Source organism: Phaenicophaeus curvirostris, chromosome 26 (assembly GCF_032191515.1).
Source record: "Phaenicophaeus curvirostris isolate KB17595 chromosome 26, BPBGC_Pcur_1.0, whole genome shotgun sequence".
In the NCBI taxonomy this organism is placed as follows: Eukaryota; Metazoa; Chordata; class Aves; order Cuculiformes; family Cuculidae; genus Phaenicophaeus; species Phaenicophaeus curvirostris.
In genome coordinates, this window is record NC_091417.1 from 4,333,123 (window position 1) to 4,350,329 (window position 17,207).

General features: G+C 59.8%; 1 protein-coding gene across 5 annotated transcripts; it reads right to left on the reverse strand.

The window, feature by feature from the left end:
• Window positions 1–1,582: 1,582 nt before the first annotated feature.
• Window positions 1,583–16,526, reverse strand: UBTF (upstream binding transcription factor). Of its 5 annotated transcripts, XM_069877299.1 has the most exons (21): window positions 16,395–16,526; window positions 12,259–12,434; window positions 11,912–11,995; window positions 11,147–11,302; window positions 10,336–10,400; window positions 9,595–9,715; window positions 8,999–9,109; window positions 8,606–8,739; window positions 7,983–8,124; window positions 6,911–6,952; window positions 6,093–6,206; window positions 5,744–5,899; window positions 5,190–5,345; window positions 4,861–4,971; window positions 4,683–4,771; window positions 4,297–4,486; window positions 3,992–4,039; window positions 3,721–3,789; window positions 3,008–3,154; window positions 2,542–2,661; window positions 1,583–2,181 (listed from the first exon to the last, which is right to left on the reverse strand). In XM_069877299.1, exons 1-21 carry the CDS (start codon window positions 16,450–16,452, stop codon window positions 2,068–2,070), a joined length of 2,403 nt encoding a protein of 800 aa, XP_069733400.1. In that variant the 5' UTR covers window positions 16,453–16,526; the 3' UTR covers window positions 1,583–2,067. The 5 variants fall into 5 exon arrangements, with proteins under 5 accessions (XP_069733400.1, XP_069733402.1, XP_069733403.1 ...); XM_069877301.1 differs by lacking the exon at window positions 8,999–9,109; XM_069877302.1 differs by lacking the exon at window positions 2,542–2,661.
• Window positions 16,527–17,207: the final 681 nt, after the last annotated feature.

Below are 17,207 nucleotides of genomic sequence, written 5' to 3' on the forward strand. Positions count from 1 at the left end.
ACCTAGAGGATCCTGGGGTTTTGTGGCAGTGCCAAAATGCACTCAGGTTCAATCTCTTGCAGCGCAAACGCCTTTTTCCCCCAATTGTCAGCGCTGTAAGAATTTTTCATTTTTATTATTTTTTTTTAATTATTATTATTTTTAAAACAGAAAGGAAAAAAAGAAAAAAAAAAAGGGTGGGTTTTTTTGTCTTTTCTTTTTGTACTAAAAACACATCCACTAAAACACAAGGGTGCTGGGCACATTCAGCAGAAAAAAAGGATGGGAAACCCTCTTGGGGGGGTAAAAACCGGGAGGGGAATGAAAATCCCAAATGGGGGGGGGGGGGACACGGAGGGACAGACAGACGGACATGGGGGGGGGGGGGGCACCAGCCAGGCTCTCGTGGGGGCCCCAGTCCTGGGGGGGATTGTCCGTGCGGGGTCAATGTTCCCAAAATGGTGTTTTTTCAGCCCAATTTGAGGCCCCCCCCCAGCACTAAGGGGGTTTTGGGGTAACATGAGGTCCTTGAGGGGAGGGGGGGGGCAGCAAACCTGGGGGTGTGTCAAGGCTGAGGGGGGGGCGCAGCCAGAATCCCCCCCCAAACCTGCAGCTGGGTGTGTGCCCCCCCCCTTCCCAGCCCCGCGTTGAGCTGAGATTTAGGTGAAAAGAAGAGGAAAATGGCTAAATTAAAGCACAGGAGAGAAAAAGGACACCCAGCCCCACCCCCCCCCCCCCAAAGTCCTTTCTCCCAGTCCAGCTCCTCTTGAGAACAGGTTTGGGGGGGACCAGAAGGAACAAACCGTGTGGCCCCCACCCCCTCACAACCAGAGCAGGGGCTGGGGGGGGGGGGGGTCCCAGTCGCACTGAGGGCTTAGAGGCGGGGGACACACAAAATGGCGGGATGGATGGGGACCCTGCAGGGAGGGGCCTGGGATTGCTGGTGCTCGTGTCTGCTTAAAAAACAGGGGGGGGGAGGCCCCAAAAGGGCTGCCAGGCCCCCCCCCCTGCACCCACCCGGGTCCCCACGGCCCCATCCCCCTCCTGGGATAAGGGGGGGCATCGCCCCCCCCCCAAATCAACCCAAACCGCACCAATATTTACAGCAAAATGGGGAGAGGAGAAGGGCCCGGGGTGAGGGGGGTAACGGGGAGCGCTGTCGCCCCAAGGTTTGGGGCGAAGGGAGAGGAGCAGCTTCACCGGGGTGGGGGTGAGAAGAAAATAAAAGATGGATCGTTCGTGTTTTATAAAAAGGAAAACAAAAAAAAAAATATAGGAATAAAATAAAATACAACGGCACAACAACCACCGACACAGCAGGGGCCTGGAGGCCCCGGGACCCCCCCTCCCCCCCACCACCCCCGGCCCCCCTCGCTCGCACACACACGCGCACCCCCCCCCCTTGCCCTCCCCATCCCCTCAGATCGAAATCCAGCGCTCCCGGGTCACGGAGAGATGCCGGGATGAGATCCCGGTGAGGGTCCAGCTGTACAGGAGTGGGGGGCACACGGGATTTGGGGGGAGGCAGCGTCCCAGCGGCTGAGTCCTGAGCAGCTCGGCTCATGCTCCAGGGCGGGATAAGAGGGTCTGAGTGGGGATATAGTTTTGTTGGGTTTTTTTTTTTTTTTTTTCCATTTGTGGGGTTTTTTTTAATAAAAAAAAGGGTGGGGATTTTTTTTTTTTTTTTTCCTGTGTGGTTTTGTCTGCTTTCTACAAAGTCCGGAGCTGGCAGCGAGGGGATGGAGGGGGGGGCAAGGACAGGGAGATCCTCCGAGAATAACAAAATCTCCAGAAAAAAAAAAAACCAAAGGAATCGCTTCCCCTCCCTCGGGAAGGGGAGGAAAGGGGGCTGCGAGGCACGGGGGGGGGTCACCCCCTCCTCTCCGCCGGGAGCGGCCCCCGGCTCCCCCCATAGGATGAGAGCTCGGCCGAGGGGCCCCTGTGTCCCCCGCGCCCCGGACGAGGGTCCCGCGGGGACTACGGCTTTGGGGGGCGGCGGGAGAAGAGGAGGAAGGGGTCTGGGGGGCCGTGGGGGGATTTGGGGCCGAAACCGAGAAACCGATCGCCGTTACTAAGAGCTCGGCTGGATCAGTTGGAGTCGGAGTCGGAGGAGTCCCCCGAGGAGGAGGAAGAGCTGCTGCTGCCCTCCGAGTCGTTGTCATCCTCATCCTCGTCGTCCTCGTCCTCGTCATCCTCGTCGTTCTGGGGAGGGGGCGGCAGAGAAGGCAAAAAGAGGGGGGGTTAGCAGCAGGGTGGGGGGCACAGATGCATCCGCCACCACCCGCTCAGCCTCCCCGCAGCAGGCGAGGGGACCCCGATCCCTGGGGGGGGGGACGGAGCGGGGACGCGGGGCACGAGCAGGCGTGCGAGGGGCTGGGCGGGGGTCGCGTGCCGGAGCAGCACGCGGGGTGTGGGGGGGGTCCTACCCTCACCTGTGCCGCTGCCTCGCGCCACGAGCCCAGGTAGGGTACCTGACCCGCCTCGCGCCTCAGTTTCCCCCCTCTAACGCCGGGGAAGGAAGAGGCGTGAGCTGAGACCAGCGAGGGGGTCGAAACACCTCACCTGTCCGGTGGCGAGCACAAGGCACGGACACGGTTTCTGCCCCCAGCGCCATCCAGCATACTCTGATTTCAGTTGCACCGGTGTAAAGCTTTGACTCTGGTGACTTACTCGGCATTCACACTGGCGCAAACGGAGCCGAGACCAGACTCAGTATCTCCAGCAGGAAAGAGACAGGAGATTTTCCTCCGCTCGCTGGGGCTCTGCGTGACCCCACAACCTCTACGTCCTAACTAGGCCCCGCGGCTGCTCCTCGCGCCCTCCCCGGGAACGCCAGGCAGGGAGGAGGGATCCCGGCCCCCTTCGCCTCCCCGTGTCCCCCCCGCCGCGTCCTGGGAGCTGCTCTGCCACGCTCCTATCTGCCCCCGGGAGTGGGTCCCCCCAGCCCCATGGAGGGTGAGGCGGGGGCAGAGCGAGCGGAAGGGGCCCCGCTGCCCTCCCTGCGGCACGCGCCGCGCCGTGGCCTCACCTCGTCCCCGTCCTCACTCTCCTCCTCGCTGCTGGACTCCGAGGAGTCGCCGCCTTCCTCTGAGGAGTCACCGTTGTCATCGTCATCGTCCTCATCTTCATCGTCATCTTCCTCCTCCTCTTCCTCCTCGTCATCGTCTTCTGATTCCTGGGGGGCGGGAGGGGGTTGGTCACGGGTGGGTTGTCCTGGGACACCCGTGGGTGCCACCAACCCCGTCCTTGGTTCCTCCGACGGGAATCAGGTGGCTCCCACCACGCCTTCCCTGGGACCTGGGAGCCTTTCCCCTTTTATGTCAGAAATGGCCCCAAAAAGCCTCCCAGCAGATGCCCGAGATGGCAGAGCAGGCAAAACTGGGCCTGGGTGGGCGATGAGCACGGACCCAGGGAGTGCCCTTGGTTTATTATCCCAGGGGAAGGGCAGCAGAAAGCAGAAGGACTCCTCCAACAAGAGGTTGGGTCCCACCGGGATGGAGGAGGGCACCGGGTGATCCCAGCATGGAGCGCGGCCATCGGACACTCATAGAATCCCCAGGTTGGGAAAGACCCACCGGATCATCGAGTCCAACCATTCCCATCAATCACTAAACCACGTCCCTCAGCACCTCGTCCACCCGGCCCTTAAACCCCTCCAGGGAAGGGGACTCAACCCCCTCCCTGGGCAGCCTCTGCCACTGCCCAAAGACCCTTTCCGTGAAAATTTTTTTCCTAACTCACCGACTTGGACTGCATCGTTGGCTTCATCTTGGGGTTGGGGCCCCGGATCTTCCCTATGCTTTTGCGTTTCTGCATGGAGGAACAAAGCAAATTCAGCTGGAGCTGCAGGGCTCCAAGTCGGCTCCTTCCCAGTGCCCCGCATGGAGAAAGCCCCACGACTGAGCTGCTACGGGGGTGAACCCCTTCGAGGGGGTCTCCTGCACTCGGCTCTCGGCACAGCCCAGCCCCGAGCCCCCAGTGCCCCCCACGGCGGTGCCGGCTGGATACTCACGTTGGAAGTGTGTTCCTTGTAGGCAGCCCGCTCCTGGGGCGAGAGGCTCTGCAGAGACAGGGGAAGAGTCAGGGCGCAGCGAGGGTTGGGCACGCGTGGGGTAGGGATGGAATCGGGAAGGACTCGAGCTCAGGGCACCCCCTCCCCGAGTCTGTTTTTTTTTTTTAAAGGCCCTTTAAGTTACAAAATGCCAAACAAAGGGTCTGAAGATGGTGGTTGCCACAGAAAGGCTGCGAGTAGAGACCATGCCAAGCATCCCGAAGGACCCCAGAGTCCCACAGCGAGCGTGCAGGGCTGACGCTCACCTTGAGCCAGATTTCAAGGTGCACCCTGTACTGCTTCTGCTGCTCCTCTGCCAGTTTTTTGTAGTGGTCCTTCTGGCCCTGGGAGATGCGCTGCCAGCGGCTGCCGATCTCCACCATTCGCTCCTTCAGCGGGAGGTGGTTCAGCTCCCCGTTTGACAGCAGCTCCTGGGAGAATTTCTGGTAACCGTTCCTGCAAGCGGGGAGCACAGAGACCGGATCAAACGGTCTGAATGGAGAATCAAGTTGTCCACGAGAAACCAGCACTAACCACCAGCCATCCCAACCACGGTCCCACACTCCCTGCATCCTGCTCCAGGCTCCTCTGCCCCAACCCGCTTGCCCAGCTGGGCCAGCCAGACCCAGCTTTTAGGAGCCCAAGTACTCACATCGGGGGCTTCTTTGGCTCTCCTTGGAACTTCATTTTCTTGGCAGAGTTGGTAGAGCATGGAGGGGCTCGCATCTCACTCAGCTCCCTCTGAGCCAAGGGAAAAAAGAGAGGTCAGGGAGACAGAAGCAACACTGCTGCGACAGCACAGCGAGGGGCAGGCAGGAGCGGGGACCCACCTCGTATCGCTTCTGGTCCTCTGCCGCCTTCTTGATCCACATCAGCTTCTCTTTCTTCTCCATGTTGTTCCAAGTGGCCTCCATGGCCTTCAGAGCCTTCCCCCGGTCGTTCTGCAGCGCAGACCCCCCACACCCCGTCAGATGCACCCAAGATGCCTGAGATGCCAGGGTAATCCCTCCAGCTCCAAGATGGGGCACCCTTTGCTGCCATCCCTGTCCTCCCCACGACTCCCAGCCCCAACTGGTTCCCTCAAGCGTGAAAGCAGGGGAAAAGGTGCAAGCGGAGAGGTTAACCCTGCTTCCAGCTCCTTTCCCAGCTCGCTCCTCACCTTGAAACGAGCCAGGTAGTCTCCAATGACGCTCTGTTGCCAGATCTCCTCGGCTGTCTTGGGAGACTCGGGCAGCTTCCCGCGTTCCTCTTTATCTGAGCCGTGCTTCTTCTCTGACTGCGCCTTCATCGCCGCCTCTCGCGCTTTGTACTTGGCCTGGGGAGGGTGCACGGTGTGGGTGAAGGGGCAGCACAGCCACCTGGGCACCAGCCCCACCGCAGGGCACAAGCCCTTGGCCACCAAGCACCAGGAGGGCAAGCAGGCAGACACTGTGGCTTCCCCCAGTGCCCCTCGCCCTGCACATCCACACCTCAGGACTCCACTTCCCGCTCCAAAAATAACATCAAGCCTTGAAACTGAGCATCAGGGATGCTCCAAGGTTTTTTTAAGCTGCTAGGTTGTGACCCACCAAATCAGGGAGAGGGACAATCGTCCCCCAGCTGCGGTGCCTGGGAGGCAGCAAAGCCTCTTAAAGGAGGACAAGGACAGGGAGCATTTCCTGGGCTGATACCCAGCAGAGATGGGGATGGAGAACGGTCAGGAATGGCACCAACCTTCTTCTTCTCAGAGAGGTCGTTCCACATGCGGGCGAGGAGCCGGGTCAGCTCACTCTCCGACAGCTCTGGCCGCTCCTCCTGCAGCTGCTTCCGCTTCTCCTCCGAGAAGATGAACATGGCAGAGATGGGCCGTTTGGGCTTCTCCGAGCTGGCCTGCAGGAGGGAACACAGGGCTGTGGGCCGGGGGGAGCACACGCAGGGACCTGCCGCGTGCCGGCAGCCTCAAATCCCAGGAAAACCACGATGAGAGAACCAAGGAATGAAGCCCTCAAACCACCCCAGGACGCCAGCAACTCCATCTCATGTCTCTGGCAGGCGCCGCCCCACCTCCAGCTGCTGCTCTCACCTTGCCGGTCTCTGGTGAGGACTTTTTGGACGCAGGACTTGTTGCTCCTTTCCGGTTGCTGCCCAGCATCTTTTCCTCGCCAAGCACCCGCTGCTGCTCCTCCTCAGGAAGGCTCTGAGGGCACAGGAGGAAGGGCACGGTTAGATGGACCAACACCAACGAGGGTTTGATGCAATCAGGGTATAACAGGGACACTGGGGAGGGGGGAATGAATACACTCAGTTATCCTTATCAAAAAAAACCACCTCAGCCAGGGCACTGCAAGCCCAGGTGTGCAGCCTGGGGGTCCCCGTGCCCACGTCACCCCCGTCACCAGACACTGGTGCCCCAACACTGTCCCCTCCCAAGCTCAGTCTCATCTGCTTCCTCTCCACCAAGGCAGGGTGGGCAGGTGCCCGGATCCAGGCGCGCCCCTGGGTTTTCCATCCCTTGCTCTTACAGCCGCAGCCAGGGCCACGTCACATCCGACCGGGGAGCCGAGCGCGATGCCGATACGGCCCGGGTGCAGCTCCCCCACCTACGCCCCAGCCCAGGGAAGGAAGCAGACTCGCTGCCGCCCGCACAGCGGCGGCCGCTGACAGCAGCTCTTCCTCCAGCACCAACCCTGCGCTCAGCCCCGGCTTCCTTCCCGGCCAGGGGGGTGTCCACACCTCTTGGAAGCCGCTGCCCTGCGCAAACATCTCTACACAGCGCGGGTCCAGCCACATTTTGAGGGGGCAGCATCAGCGCGGCCGCCTTCTAAACCATCTCAGTCCCTGACAAAGGGGTCCCTCCCCCATTCAAGGTCCCCGGCACCCAGTGGTGCTCCTGTCACTCACCTCCAGGAAACGGAGCAGCTCAATCTCATAGTCTTTCTTTTTCTGGAAAGAGATGGTGGGGTGAGGTTAGACAGCGATGCCACACCTCATCCCCATCTCGTGCAGCCCCTGATGCAGGCTCAGCCCCCTCAGCAACAGCATCCTCCCCCTGGACCATCTCCTGGTTCCACACACGTGGACTGGGGAGACAGAGGACCAAGGGAGCTGACCGAGGACATCAGGGGGAATTGGTGGTCAAGATAATAAGTACAGGCCCTAAGGAAGGGCGAGGGGCTCATTTCCAGTGAGATTTATAGAATCACAGAATCACCAGGTTGGAAAAGACCCACTGGATCATCGAGTCCAACCATTCCCATCAATCACTAAACCATGTCCCTCAGCACCTCGTCCACCCACCCCTTAAACCCCTCCAGGGAAGGTGACTCAACCCCTTCCCTGGGCAGCCTCTGCCACTGCCCAATGACCCTTGCTGTGAAAAAATTTTTCCTAATGTCCCACCTGAACCTCCCCTGGTGGAGCTTGAGGCCATCCCCTCTCGTCCTGTCCCCTGTCACTTGGGAGAAGAGCCCAGCTCCCTCCTCTCCACAACCTCCTCTCAGGGAGTTGCACAGAGCAATGAGGTCTCCCCTCAGCCTCCTCTTCTCCAGGCTAAACACCCCCAGCTCTCTCAGACGCTCCTCTTCTTCTCCAGCCCCTTCTCCAGCTTCGTTGCTCTTCTCTGGACTCGCTCCAGAGCCTCAACATCCTTCTTGTGGTGAGGGGCCCAGAACTGACCCCAGGATTCGAGGAGCGGTCTCACCAGGGCCGAGTCCAGAGGGAGAAGAATCTCCCTGGCCCTGCTGGCCACGTCGTGTCTGATCCAAGCCAAGATGCCATTGGCCTTCTCGGCCACCTGGGCCACTGCTGGCTCATGGTCAGTCACTGTCAACCAACTCCTGCAGGTCCTTCTCCTCCAGGCAGCTTTCTAGCCAGACTTCTCCTAGTCTGTAGCACTGCAAACCCTCTAATCCTACTCCTTCCTCCCCACAGTGCTGATGCCCGTCTGCCTGTCCACCCATCCTTGCCTGCTCACCTGATCACACTTTTTGTGGTAGGCGTCCTTTTCCTTCTGGGAGAGCAGTTTCCACTGCTGGCTGCACAGCACCATCCGCTCGGTGCTGGGCACGTCTTTCATGTTGGCCATCAGCTCTGCACAATACAGGGAGTAGCTGTTCCTGCAACACATGGAGGAACCCAACATTAAGGACAACCTAATTTATGTCCCCTCTGCAGAGGTTCCTGGGTGCTAAGAGCCCCACAGGACCCCCATATGCCCTCTGGGCTGCACTGGGCTGTGACGTGATGTTCCAGCAGTGTTTTAGGGAAGCTGGAGGTGCTGAGGGACATGGTTTAGTGATTGATGGGAATGGTTGGACTTGATGATCCGGTGGATCTCTTCCAACCTGGTGATTCTATGGTTCTATGAACCCAGAGCACAGAGCATCACCACAAACCTCACTCAGATGCTCTGCAAATGTGTATTTAATGCACCAGAACCAGTTTAAGAACCAGTTTAATGGAGTCACTGATAGCCCATGCCCACAGTCCCAGAAACAGAGCTCTTGGGGCTCTCAAAGCCAGAGCCTCAGTTTCCCTGTCAGCAAGAACCAGCTCAGACACAATCCTCGCACCTCGACGGGGAGGGACAGGACTTACGGAGGTGGCTTTGTGGGTCGTCCATCGAATTTGTCCTTGAGCTGGCGCTCCGCCTTGGTGAGGGTGGAGCGGGTGATGCCCTCCTCGCTGATGTTCAGCTCAGGGTGCTTCTGGATGTAGTCACGCATGATCTCCTGCAAGGGATGGAGAGTGGTTAGGAGACGGGCTCTGCTCCCCGCCTGGCTGGGGGCCGGAGGAGGAGGAAAGAGAAGCCAACCATTGCCCTAACCATCTCCCAGGGGCATTTCTCCCTGCCCTGAACGTTGCTGGAGGAGGCAGGGCTCCGACTCGCTAGGGACCTGCCTGAACCCCCAAGCTGGCTATCAGGAGATGCTGGCTGGCTAGTGAACGTAGGGACGAGTGTGGAGGGGAACGGGTGAGGCTGCTCCCTACCTCGTACTCCTTCCGCTGTTCCAGGGCCTTATGAATCCATTTCAGCCTCTTTTTATCCGACAGTTGAGACCACTGCTTGCCCAGCGACTCTTTCACCTCCTTCGTGGTGGCCTGAAAACCCAAAGCCAGAGGTGAGGGCAGGGGGGTAAAATCCAAAAAAAAAAGAAGAGGAAAAAAAGAAAAAAAGGCAAAAATCGTGTTGCCCGACGTCTTGTCCCAACAGCTCCCAGCTTGGGGCCGTGGGGTGGCTGCGAGCTGAGCTCGTGGCCAGGGAAAGGGGTGCGTGCAAGTGTGGGGCATGGCCAGAGGTGGTGGTGCTAAAAATCTTTCCTACCCTGACTCAGGCTGTGGTCACCCCTTCAACTGCAGACAAAAAAAAAAAACCGGGGTCTGTATCCCCGAGCCTCTTCCAGATGTGCAGAGCCCCTTCTTACCTCCATCCAGACTGCTGGGAGCTTCTAGAAGAGCTTCTAGAGGTGTCTTCCAGCCTGCCCCCCCGCAAATGCTTCTCTCATTTCCCCCTCCTCTCGCCCCAGCGGCGGGTGCAGGACGGCTCCACACTCACACTCACACTCACTCCCACCCACCGTACTCACATCTGGACGCACTTTCAAGTAGATTTTCTTCTCGTGGTTGTACCACAGCTGCTGGGGGGTCTTGGGTTTTTCAGGGATGTCGGACTTCTTGGCGTTCTGGATGAGATCCGGGTGATCTTCCCTTTACCCGTCGAGGAGGCAGGGAAGGGAGAGCGTTAGGGAGGTTGCAGGTGGAAGGTGAGCACCCTCTAACCACCCCTGCTAACGGGTAATTGTCACTGCAGGGCTGAGCCACTGCAGGCTCAGACACTGGGGGTGGCCCCAAAAAGAGCAGGAGGCTTTTAGGAGAGATTTGAGCCTGCCCTTCCTAGGGGAGCACCAGCTACAAGCATCCCCTTCGATGCGCCAGGCTGGGCTGCATCCCTGGAGCAGCAACAGGCCACTGGGAACACCAGAAACCACCTGGGTCACATCAACCACAACCAGTGGGAAGGTCTGGGGGCAAGGGGTGGTTGCTTCAGCATTTAACAGTGCTGCTGGCAGAGCTCCTGGCCTCCCCTTGCAGACCCCAACCCCCAGAGCGTGGCTGCTCCTCCATCCTCTCCCCCTCACCGAGCCTCCCAGCTAGAGGGTTGCTCTCAGACACCTTTTCCTTGATCTCTTTTTTTTTTTTTCCACCATCATCCACTATTCCCTCCTGCCTTCAAGCTGCAATGCCCATCAGGGCTTCTTCTGTGAGCTACACAACCCTGGGGCTGCCCAGAGGGGCCGAGGGAAAGGCTGGGGGTGCTGCTCTCTCACCTGAACCTCGCCAGGTTCCTCTCAAACTCCTGCTTCTCTCGCTGGAAGTCCTGGATGTACTTCATCTGGGGACACAAAAGCCACCAGGGAGGTGGAGAAAGACGTCAGCACCAGGGAACGGGCAGGCAGATACATCCCTGTTGACTCTGCATCCCACCACCCCAAAAGGGACCTTAGGGCTCTCCAGCTCATCAGCCCTGTCCTGCAGCTCCGAGTTGAGGGTTTCCAGGGATTCAAAGTCAGGATCTCTCCTCTCTCCACGCACTCGACCTCACAGGCAGCCCCGGGCAAGAGGGCACAGCAGGATTTTGTGCCCTGGACCTTCCCTGCCAGCTCTGGCCAAGCCCACGGACACCTCCAGAGCTGGAGGAGAGAGGAGCAGCCCATCTCCCAGGGCTTGAAGCAGAGCCTGCCCCTCCATCCCTCGCTCGGACAGGGTGGCCGTGACAGGGCGTGTGATCCAATGGGCCTTTTCCAATCTGGTGATCCTATGATTTCACCCAGGAATTAAGCACTGATCCACCCAAGAGCAAAGTCATCACCCAGGTGTGTCTGGAAGAGACGGACCAACGGACAGACCTAGCCATCCTCCACCCCACAGATCCTGGGAACCGGGACAGGAAAAGGAAAAGGAAGTCTTACTGGTCTGACAGGACTAAACAAGCACCTGGGTTTCTCTCACCGAGAGCTGGATTAAACCCTCACCAGGCAGAGGCAGATCTCTGCAGGCTTAACTGGGAGAGCTGGGCAGGCACAGCCCAGCACGCAGAGGCAAACAAAAGGGAAGGGGCTTGCTAACTGCCCCCTGTACCTTTTTCTTCTCTGGAAGCTCCTTGTATTTCTTGGACAGGATCTTGGTGAGATCCAGGTTGCTCATTTCGGGGTGAAGCTTGGCGTATTTGGCCCGTTTCTCCATGAAGAAGCGGAAATAGGGAGTCAGGGGCTTCTTGGGGAAGTCGGGGTGTTTCTGGGGAGACAGCAGAGTAGCAGACACTGAGCGCGGCGCCTGTGGCACCTCAGAGGGCACAGTCAGACTCCACCAGCTCCCGGCTACCCCCAGTACCGAGCGGGGAGACCTGCCCCCATCCAGCCCCACTGGAGATCCGGCTCCCGGACAAAGAAACATAGAATGCTCGGAAGGGCTCCCTTCCCCAGGAATTACGATATCCCAGGGCTGGATATCTTGGGAGCAGCCTCCAGCCACCCAGAGCTGTTGGCACAAGGCGGTGGCACTGCAAGAGGGCAAGGGGCTGCCCTGGGGCCACCCAGCCAAAAGCAGCAGCCACCCCACCAGCAAGCCAGGAATAGGATAGTAGCTTCCTGACCCCCCCACAGCGCTAAACTTGGATGCAGGCTGCAAGCGCTAGAGCCGGACATATTAAATGTACCCTGGAGTTGGCCCAGACCCAGCGCCCGTGGCCTCCGGAGCCTTGGGCAGCCAGCATCGGGGATTACAGGTGGTGAGGTGCCCGCAGGGGCTCTGGCAGCAGAACTTTGCCTGGGTGCCACGCGGGTGACAGCCCCCAGCTTGGGGAAGATCCCCCTTTAGGGACCCACCACTCTTCCAGCCCAATACCTTGAGCTTCTTGCCTTTGTAAGGATTCTTCACGTGCTCTTCGGCATCCATGATGAGCTCTGTGAGGGTGCGAAACTTCCTCACCTGCAGAGTAACCAAGGGCACAGAGATGAAGAGGCTGCGTATGGGGGACAGGACCCCCCCTCAGCATCGAGCCACCGCAATAACACCCCATGCCAGCACCACCCAGGGGTCTGCGATGCCGATAGCAGCGAGGTGGAACTGGCACCAAGGGCTGAGGACTCAAGGAACTGAACCCGAGCGATTCAAACAGCCCTGGAAAGCCACCAGGACACTTAGAACCCTCTCACGTAGAACCCTCCGAGCCCCCTGCGGCTCTCAGTTACCTCGTTAGAGATCTCCATCCACTTCATCTTGCACATCTCCCCTGAGAAGTCCTTGAAAGCCACTTTCTCCCAATCCAGGTGAGATTCGGTGGTTTTGAACTTGCTCCCGTCGTTGGAGGGCAGGTTATTCTTCATGCACTCCAGCAGGGTCAGCATGTCCTCCTGCGACCAGCGGTCTGAGCAGCAAGGAAACAGGCTTAGCAGCCGCGCCACATGGACAGACAGACAGACAGATAGACAAACAGCCTTTCTGGCAGGACACAGGGACTACAGCTCCCGGCGTGCAGCTCCTGACCGCACGCCCGGACACGTAATCTCCACATGCTGCCTCTCGAGATTAAAGATCAAAGGGACGTTGAGTGCTTCCATCACCCTCGAGCAACTTTCTAAGGGCCAAAACAATCTGGGCGCAGCTAGAAAATCCACTCGGTGCAAACCAGAGAGACTCGCTCATCCCAGCACGCCATCAGATAAGGCGATGGCTCCGCCGCAAGGGAGCAGAGGGTTATTTCCTCCGCACTGGAGCAAAGCCCTGCGGAGCGAAACAGGAGCAATGCGCTCTCCAGCCAGGGAGGAAACGGGGAAATGCATTTTCTAAGTGGAAAAGGTATGTCTGGAGCAATGGGAAAGCCCCTAACGCTGCTTCTCCTTCAATTTGGAGAGCCTTGCCATCACCTGGGACCCAGCTCCATGGTGACCTCTGCCAAGGTCAAAGCTCAGAGACCACAAAAGCAGCAGGACCGGGACATCCACGCAGCCCCCGTGTCGCAGCGGGGTCCCTGACAGGGTGAGGCTGATGGTTCTACCACCCTGACACCCCCGAGCTACTAGGGGAGATGTCCTATGGTGGGATGAGCACAGGGTAATACCGGGGAGCCTGAAGCATCCGGAAGGCCAAGACAGGCAGCAGGCAGGATATCCCAGCCCCAAATTCCCAGCCAGCACCGACTCAGGGGCTGCTTCACGCCAGGGGAATTCCTCTGCTGGGTTTTCTGCTCTGAGCTTCCCGCGCTGGGTGCCAGCTGGGAAGAGGAACCCGGGGTGCTCTGCAAGCACAGCTGCCTCTGGGGCAAAGCAGCAGCTCCTGGGAGAGGGAAGAGGCCCCTGGGGATGGGCTGGAGGAGGAGCTGAGCCCCACGCCGCATGCCCGGACAGCACCCGGGCACGGGATTGACTCCATGGGCACAGGACCGACTCCACGGCATGGCAGTGCCGGGCAAAGAAGGAGGTGTTTGGAGCTGCCCAAGGGACACAGCATCCCAGCAAGATGGGGACAGCGCAGTGGGTTATGGATTTGAGGTGAGCATCTCTCTCCCTCTGTCCCCACGAATGAGAAACAAGCCTCCACGAATACCCAGCTGTGGTCTCCACCCGCTCAAACCCAACTCGCACAAAAATGTCACCTCTGCCTCCTGCATCGCCTCCATCCAGTGAGGGGCACAGCCCCCCTGAACCCCAGCGAGGGATGTTAAAGGATATGGATGCACAGATGGGAGGCAATGCAGCCAGGTACCCCACCCCATTTTGCCTCCTGGACCTGGCAGGTTAAATGTTGAGGCAGGAACAGTTTGGGATCCACCTGGTCTCTGTCGTTAACTCATCAGATCCATTAAGGACTAACAGCTCAGGGAGTGGGGGAGATGAAAAGAACCCCCCTATAAAGCATGGAACCCACTGGCTCAGAAGTATCTCCACGCTCCCAGCTTCTCAGCCCCAAAACATCATGAAGGTGAAAAAGAGATGGGAACCCCCCTGTCCCCTACTGTGTCTCTGAAGGGATCAGGGCTGGGGGGTGGGCACTGAGCCCAAAATTGTGTCTTCTATTTTTCCCCATCCACTTTCCAGACACCCCCCCCAAGGCAAGGACCAACGAGGCACAATGGGGCTGGGAAGCTGGTTCTGACTTTACTTCCAGAAATTAGGAGAAATAACCTCAAGCAGCACAGCCACAACAATCGAGAGGGGAGGGAAAAGGGTCAGAGACCCCTCGCCCTGTGCCTCAGTTTCCCCCCTCCAATGCAGGAATGTCTGGAGACCTTTGGCCCCGTGTGACCCCCCCACGAGCAAACAGCGAAAACAACCACAGAAATACGGAAGACACTGTGGAAACCTCCAAACCTCCCTAAATCCTCGCCCCCAGTGCGATGGGGACCGTATGCTCAGCTCCCCCATCCCTCCATCCCCACCCTCTCTGCCTGGGATTTGTCATAAAATGCTGGAAACGTGGAGTTCACCCGCCAAGATGAGCCTGTGCCCTGGGATCAATTCATCCCCGGCTCTCCTGGCATCGGCCGGGCCGGGTCTATATTAGGAAAGCTGCCCTGGTGTAATTAAATCCATCTAAAGACCCGGCAGAGGACACGTGCTCCAGCCGGGTTCGCTCTGGGCAACAAACCCATCGTGGCAGGGGAGGGAAGGCAGAGGTGGACGGCTGGAACCGCGCTCCCCAGGGCTTTTTGGGGGGATCCGAGGAGCTTCTGGCTGGCCTGGAGGTGTGCTGCTCCCAAGCAGGCTACCCCAAATGGGATGTCCCGTTTTTCCTTATTTTCCTGCCCTTTTTTTTTTTTTTCCCCCCCAATAAAAGCTGAACGTCTGATGTCATCCCTGGGTCTGGAAGCCGGAGGCCCAAGGTAACTGCTCTCGGCTTTTAATGCAGCCCAGATGTGAGCGACGCAGGCAGCACCTCCGCGTGCCAGCCCCGGGCTTCCCGCTCGGCCGTAAACGCCAGCCACCCAGCATCCCCGACACCGGGAACTGGCAGCTGCGTGCTCCCCCCGGGCAGAGCTGGCATCGGGAGACAAATCCCACCACCCCTCGCCCTGGCACGGTCAGGATTTGCTGGTGTCCGCATTGCTCCTCCATCCAGCTCCTGCATCCCCCCCCTCCAGCTCCTGCATCCCCCCGCTCCAGCTCAACTCCTGCATCCCTCCCCTCCAGCTCAGCTCCTGCATCCCTCCCCTCCAGCTCAGCTCCTGCATCCCTCCCCTCCAGCTCAGCTCCTGCATCCCCCCCCTCCAGCTCAGCTCCTGCATCCCCCCCCTCCAGCTCCTGCATCCCCCCCCTCCAGCTCAACTCCTGCATCCCCCGCCTCCAGCTCAACTCCTGCATCCCCCGCCTCCAGCTCCTGCATCCCCCCCCTCCAGCTCAACTCCTGCATCCCTCCCCTCCAACTCAACTCCTGCATCCCCCCGCTCCAGCTCAACTCCTGCATCCCTCCCCTCCAGCTCAGCTCCTGCATCCCTCCCCTCCAGCTCAGCTCCTGCATCCCTCCCCTCCAGCTCAGCTCCTGCATCCCCCCCCTCCAGCTCAGCTCCTGCATCCCCCCCCTCCAGCTCCTGCATCCCCCCCCTCCAGCTCAACTCCTGCATCCCCCGCCTCCAGCTCAACTCCTGCATCCCCCGCCTCCAGCTCCTGCATCCCCCCCCTCCAGCTCAACTCCTGCATCCCTCCCCTCCAACTCAACTCCTGCATCCCTCCCCTCCAGCTCAACTCCTGCATCCCTCCCCTCCAGCTCAACTCCTGCATCCCTCCCCTCCAGCTCAACTCCTGCATCCCTCCCCTCCAGCTCAACTCCTGCATCCCTCCCCTCCAGCTCAACTCCTGCATCCCTCCCCTCCAGCTCAACTCCTGCATCCCTCCCCTCCAGCTCAACTCCTGCATCCCTCCCCTCCAGCTCAACTCCTGCATCCCTCCCCTCCAGCTCAACTCCTGCATCCCTCCCCTCCAGCTCAACTCCTGCATCCCTCCCCTCCAGCTCAACTCCTGCATCCCTCCCCTCCAGCTCAACTCCTGCATCCCTCCCCTCCAGCTCAACTCCTGCATCCCTCCCCTCCAGCTCAACTCCTGCATCCCCCCGCTCCAGCTCCTGCATCCCTCCCCTCCAGCTCCTGCATCCTCCCTCCCTCCAGCTCCTGCATCCTCCCTCCCTCCAGCTCCTGCATCCCTCCCTCCCTCCAGCTCCTGCATCCCTCCCTCCCTCCAGCTCCTGCATCCCTCCCTCCCTCCAGCTCCTGCATCCCTCCCTCCCTCCAGCTCCTGCATCCCTCCCTCCCTCCAGCATCCCTCGGCTGTTTTAAAACCCTGGTATTCCTGCGATTTTGGGGGTGTCGGAGGCGGGGGGGCTGCGAGGGACTCACCTTGGTTTTTGGGAGCCGTCATTTCCAAGTCTGCAGGGCACTCGGCTTCGCCGTTCATCCTCCACCTGCCTGCGCCCAGGACGGTCGCCGCCGGCTCCCTCGCGCGCTACCGGGAATCGTTCCTGCTCGGCTCTGCAAGGAAAAGGGAGACCCCCGCTAAGCACCCCCCATGCCAGCGTGACACCCCCCCCCAGAGCCCCTGGCGGGAGCAGGGGGCCTGGCCCGGGTGTCCGTGTGTCCATCTCTCCGATGAATGAGGTGCTGGGATCCCCCCTGGACCTGTCCTGCAAGGTTTAGGAGGGATTTTGGGGAGGGGGAGAAGAAAAGGGTGATGGGGGGGGGTGGGAAGAGAGTCAGGGGACATGCTTGGGGGGGGGGGGCGGCAGGATCCAGGGGGGATTCACACAGATCCAAGAGGAAAACGGAGGTTTTCCCTCCCAGAAGTGAGTAGGGGGGGATCCACAGACCCAGAGGAGGGGGTCAGGGGGCTCTGAGCCAATAAGGCTGTGAGGGTTATCCCAAAAGGGGGGTCATCGCCCCAAAAAGGGGGGGTCTCAAAGGCACGGACACCACACACCCAGCAAGACCCTATCCAAGACTCAAGGGGCTCAGAGAACGCCCATTGGGGGTGGGGGGGAAGAGTGTGGGGGGTGATATTTAATCAGGGGGCTCCAAGGGAAGGATCCCCCCCCAGTTTCTAGGGGCTGAGCCAGTGAGAAGCATCTGGGGGGGACCCAGGGCTTCAGGGGATCCTGTGCGGGGCAGCAAGGCTGGGGGGGGTCCCCGGGGAATCCACCCCTGGGGCAGATCCCA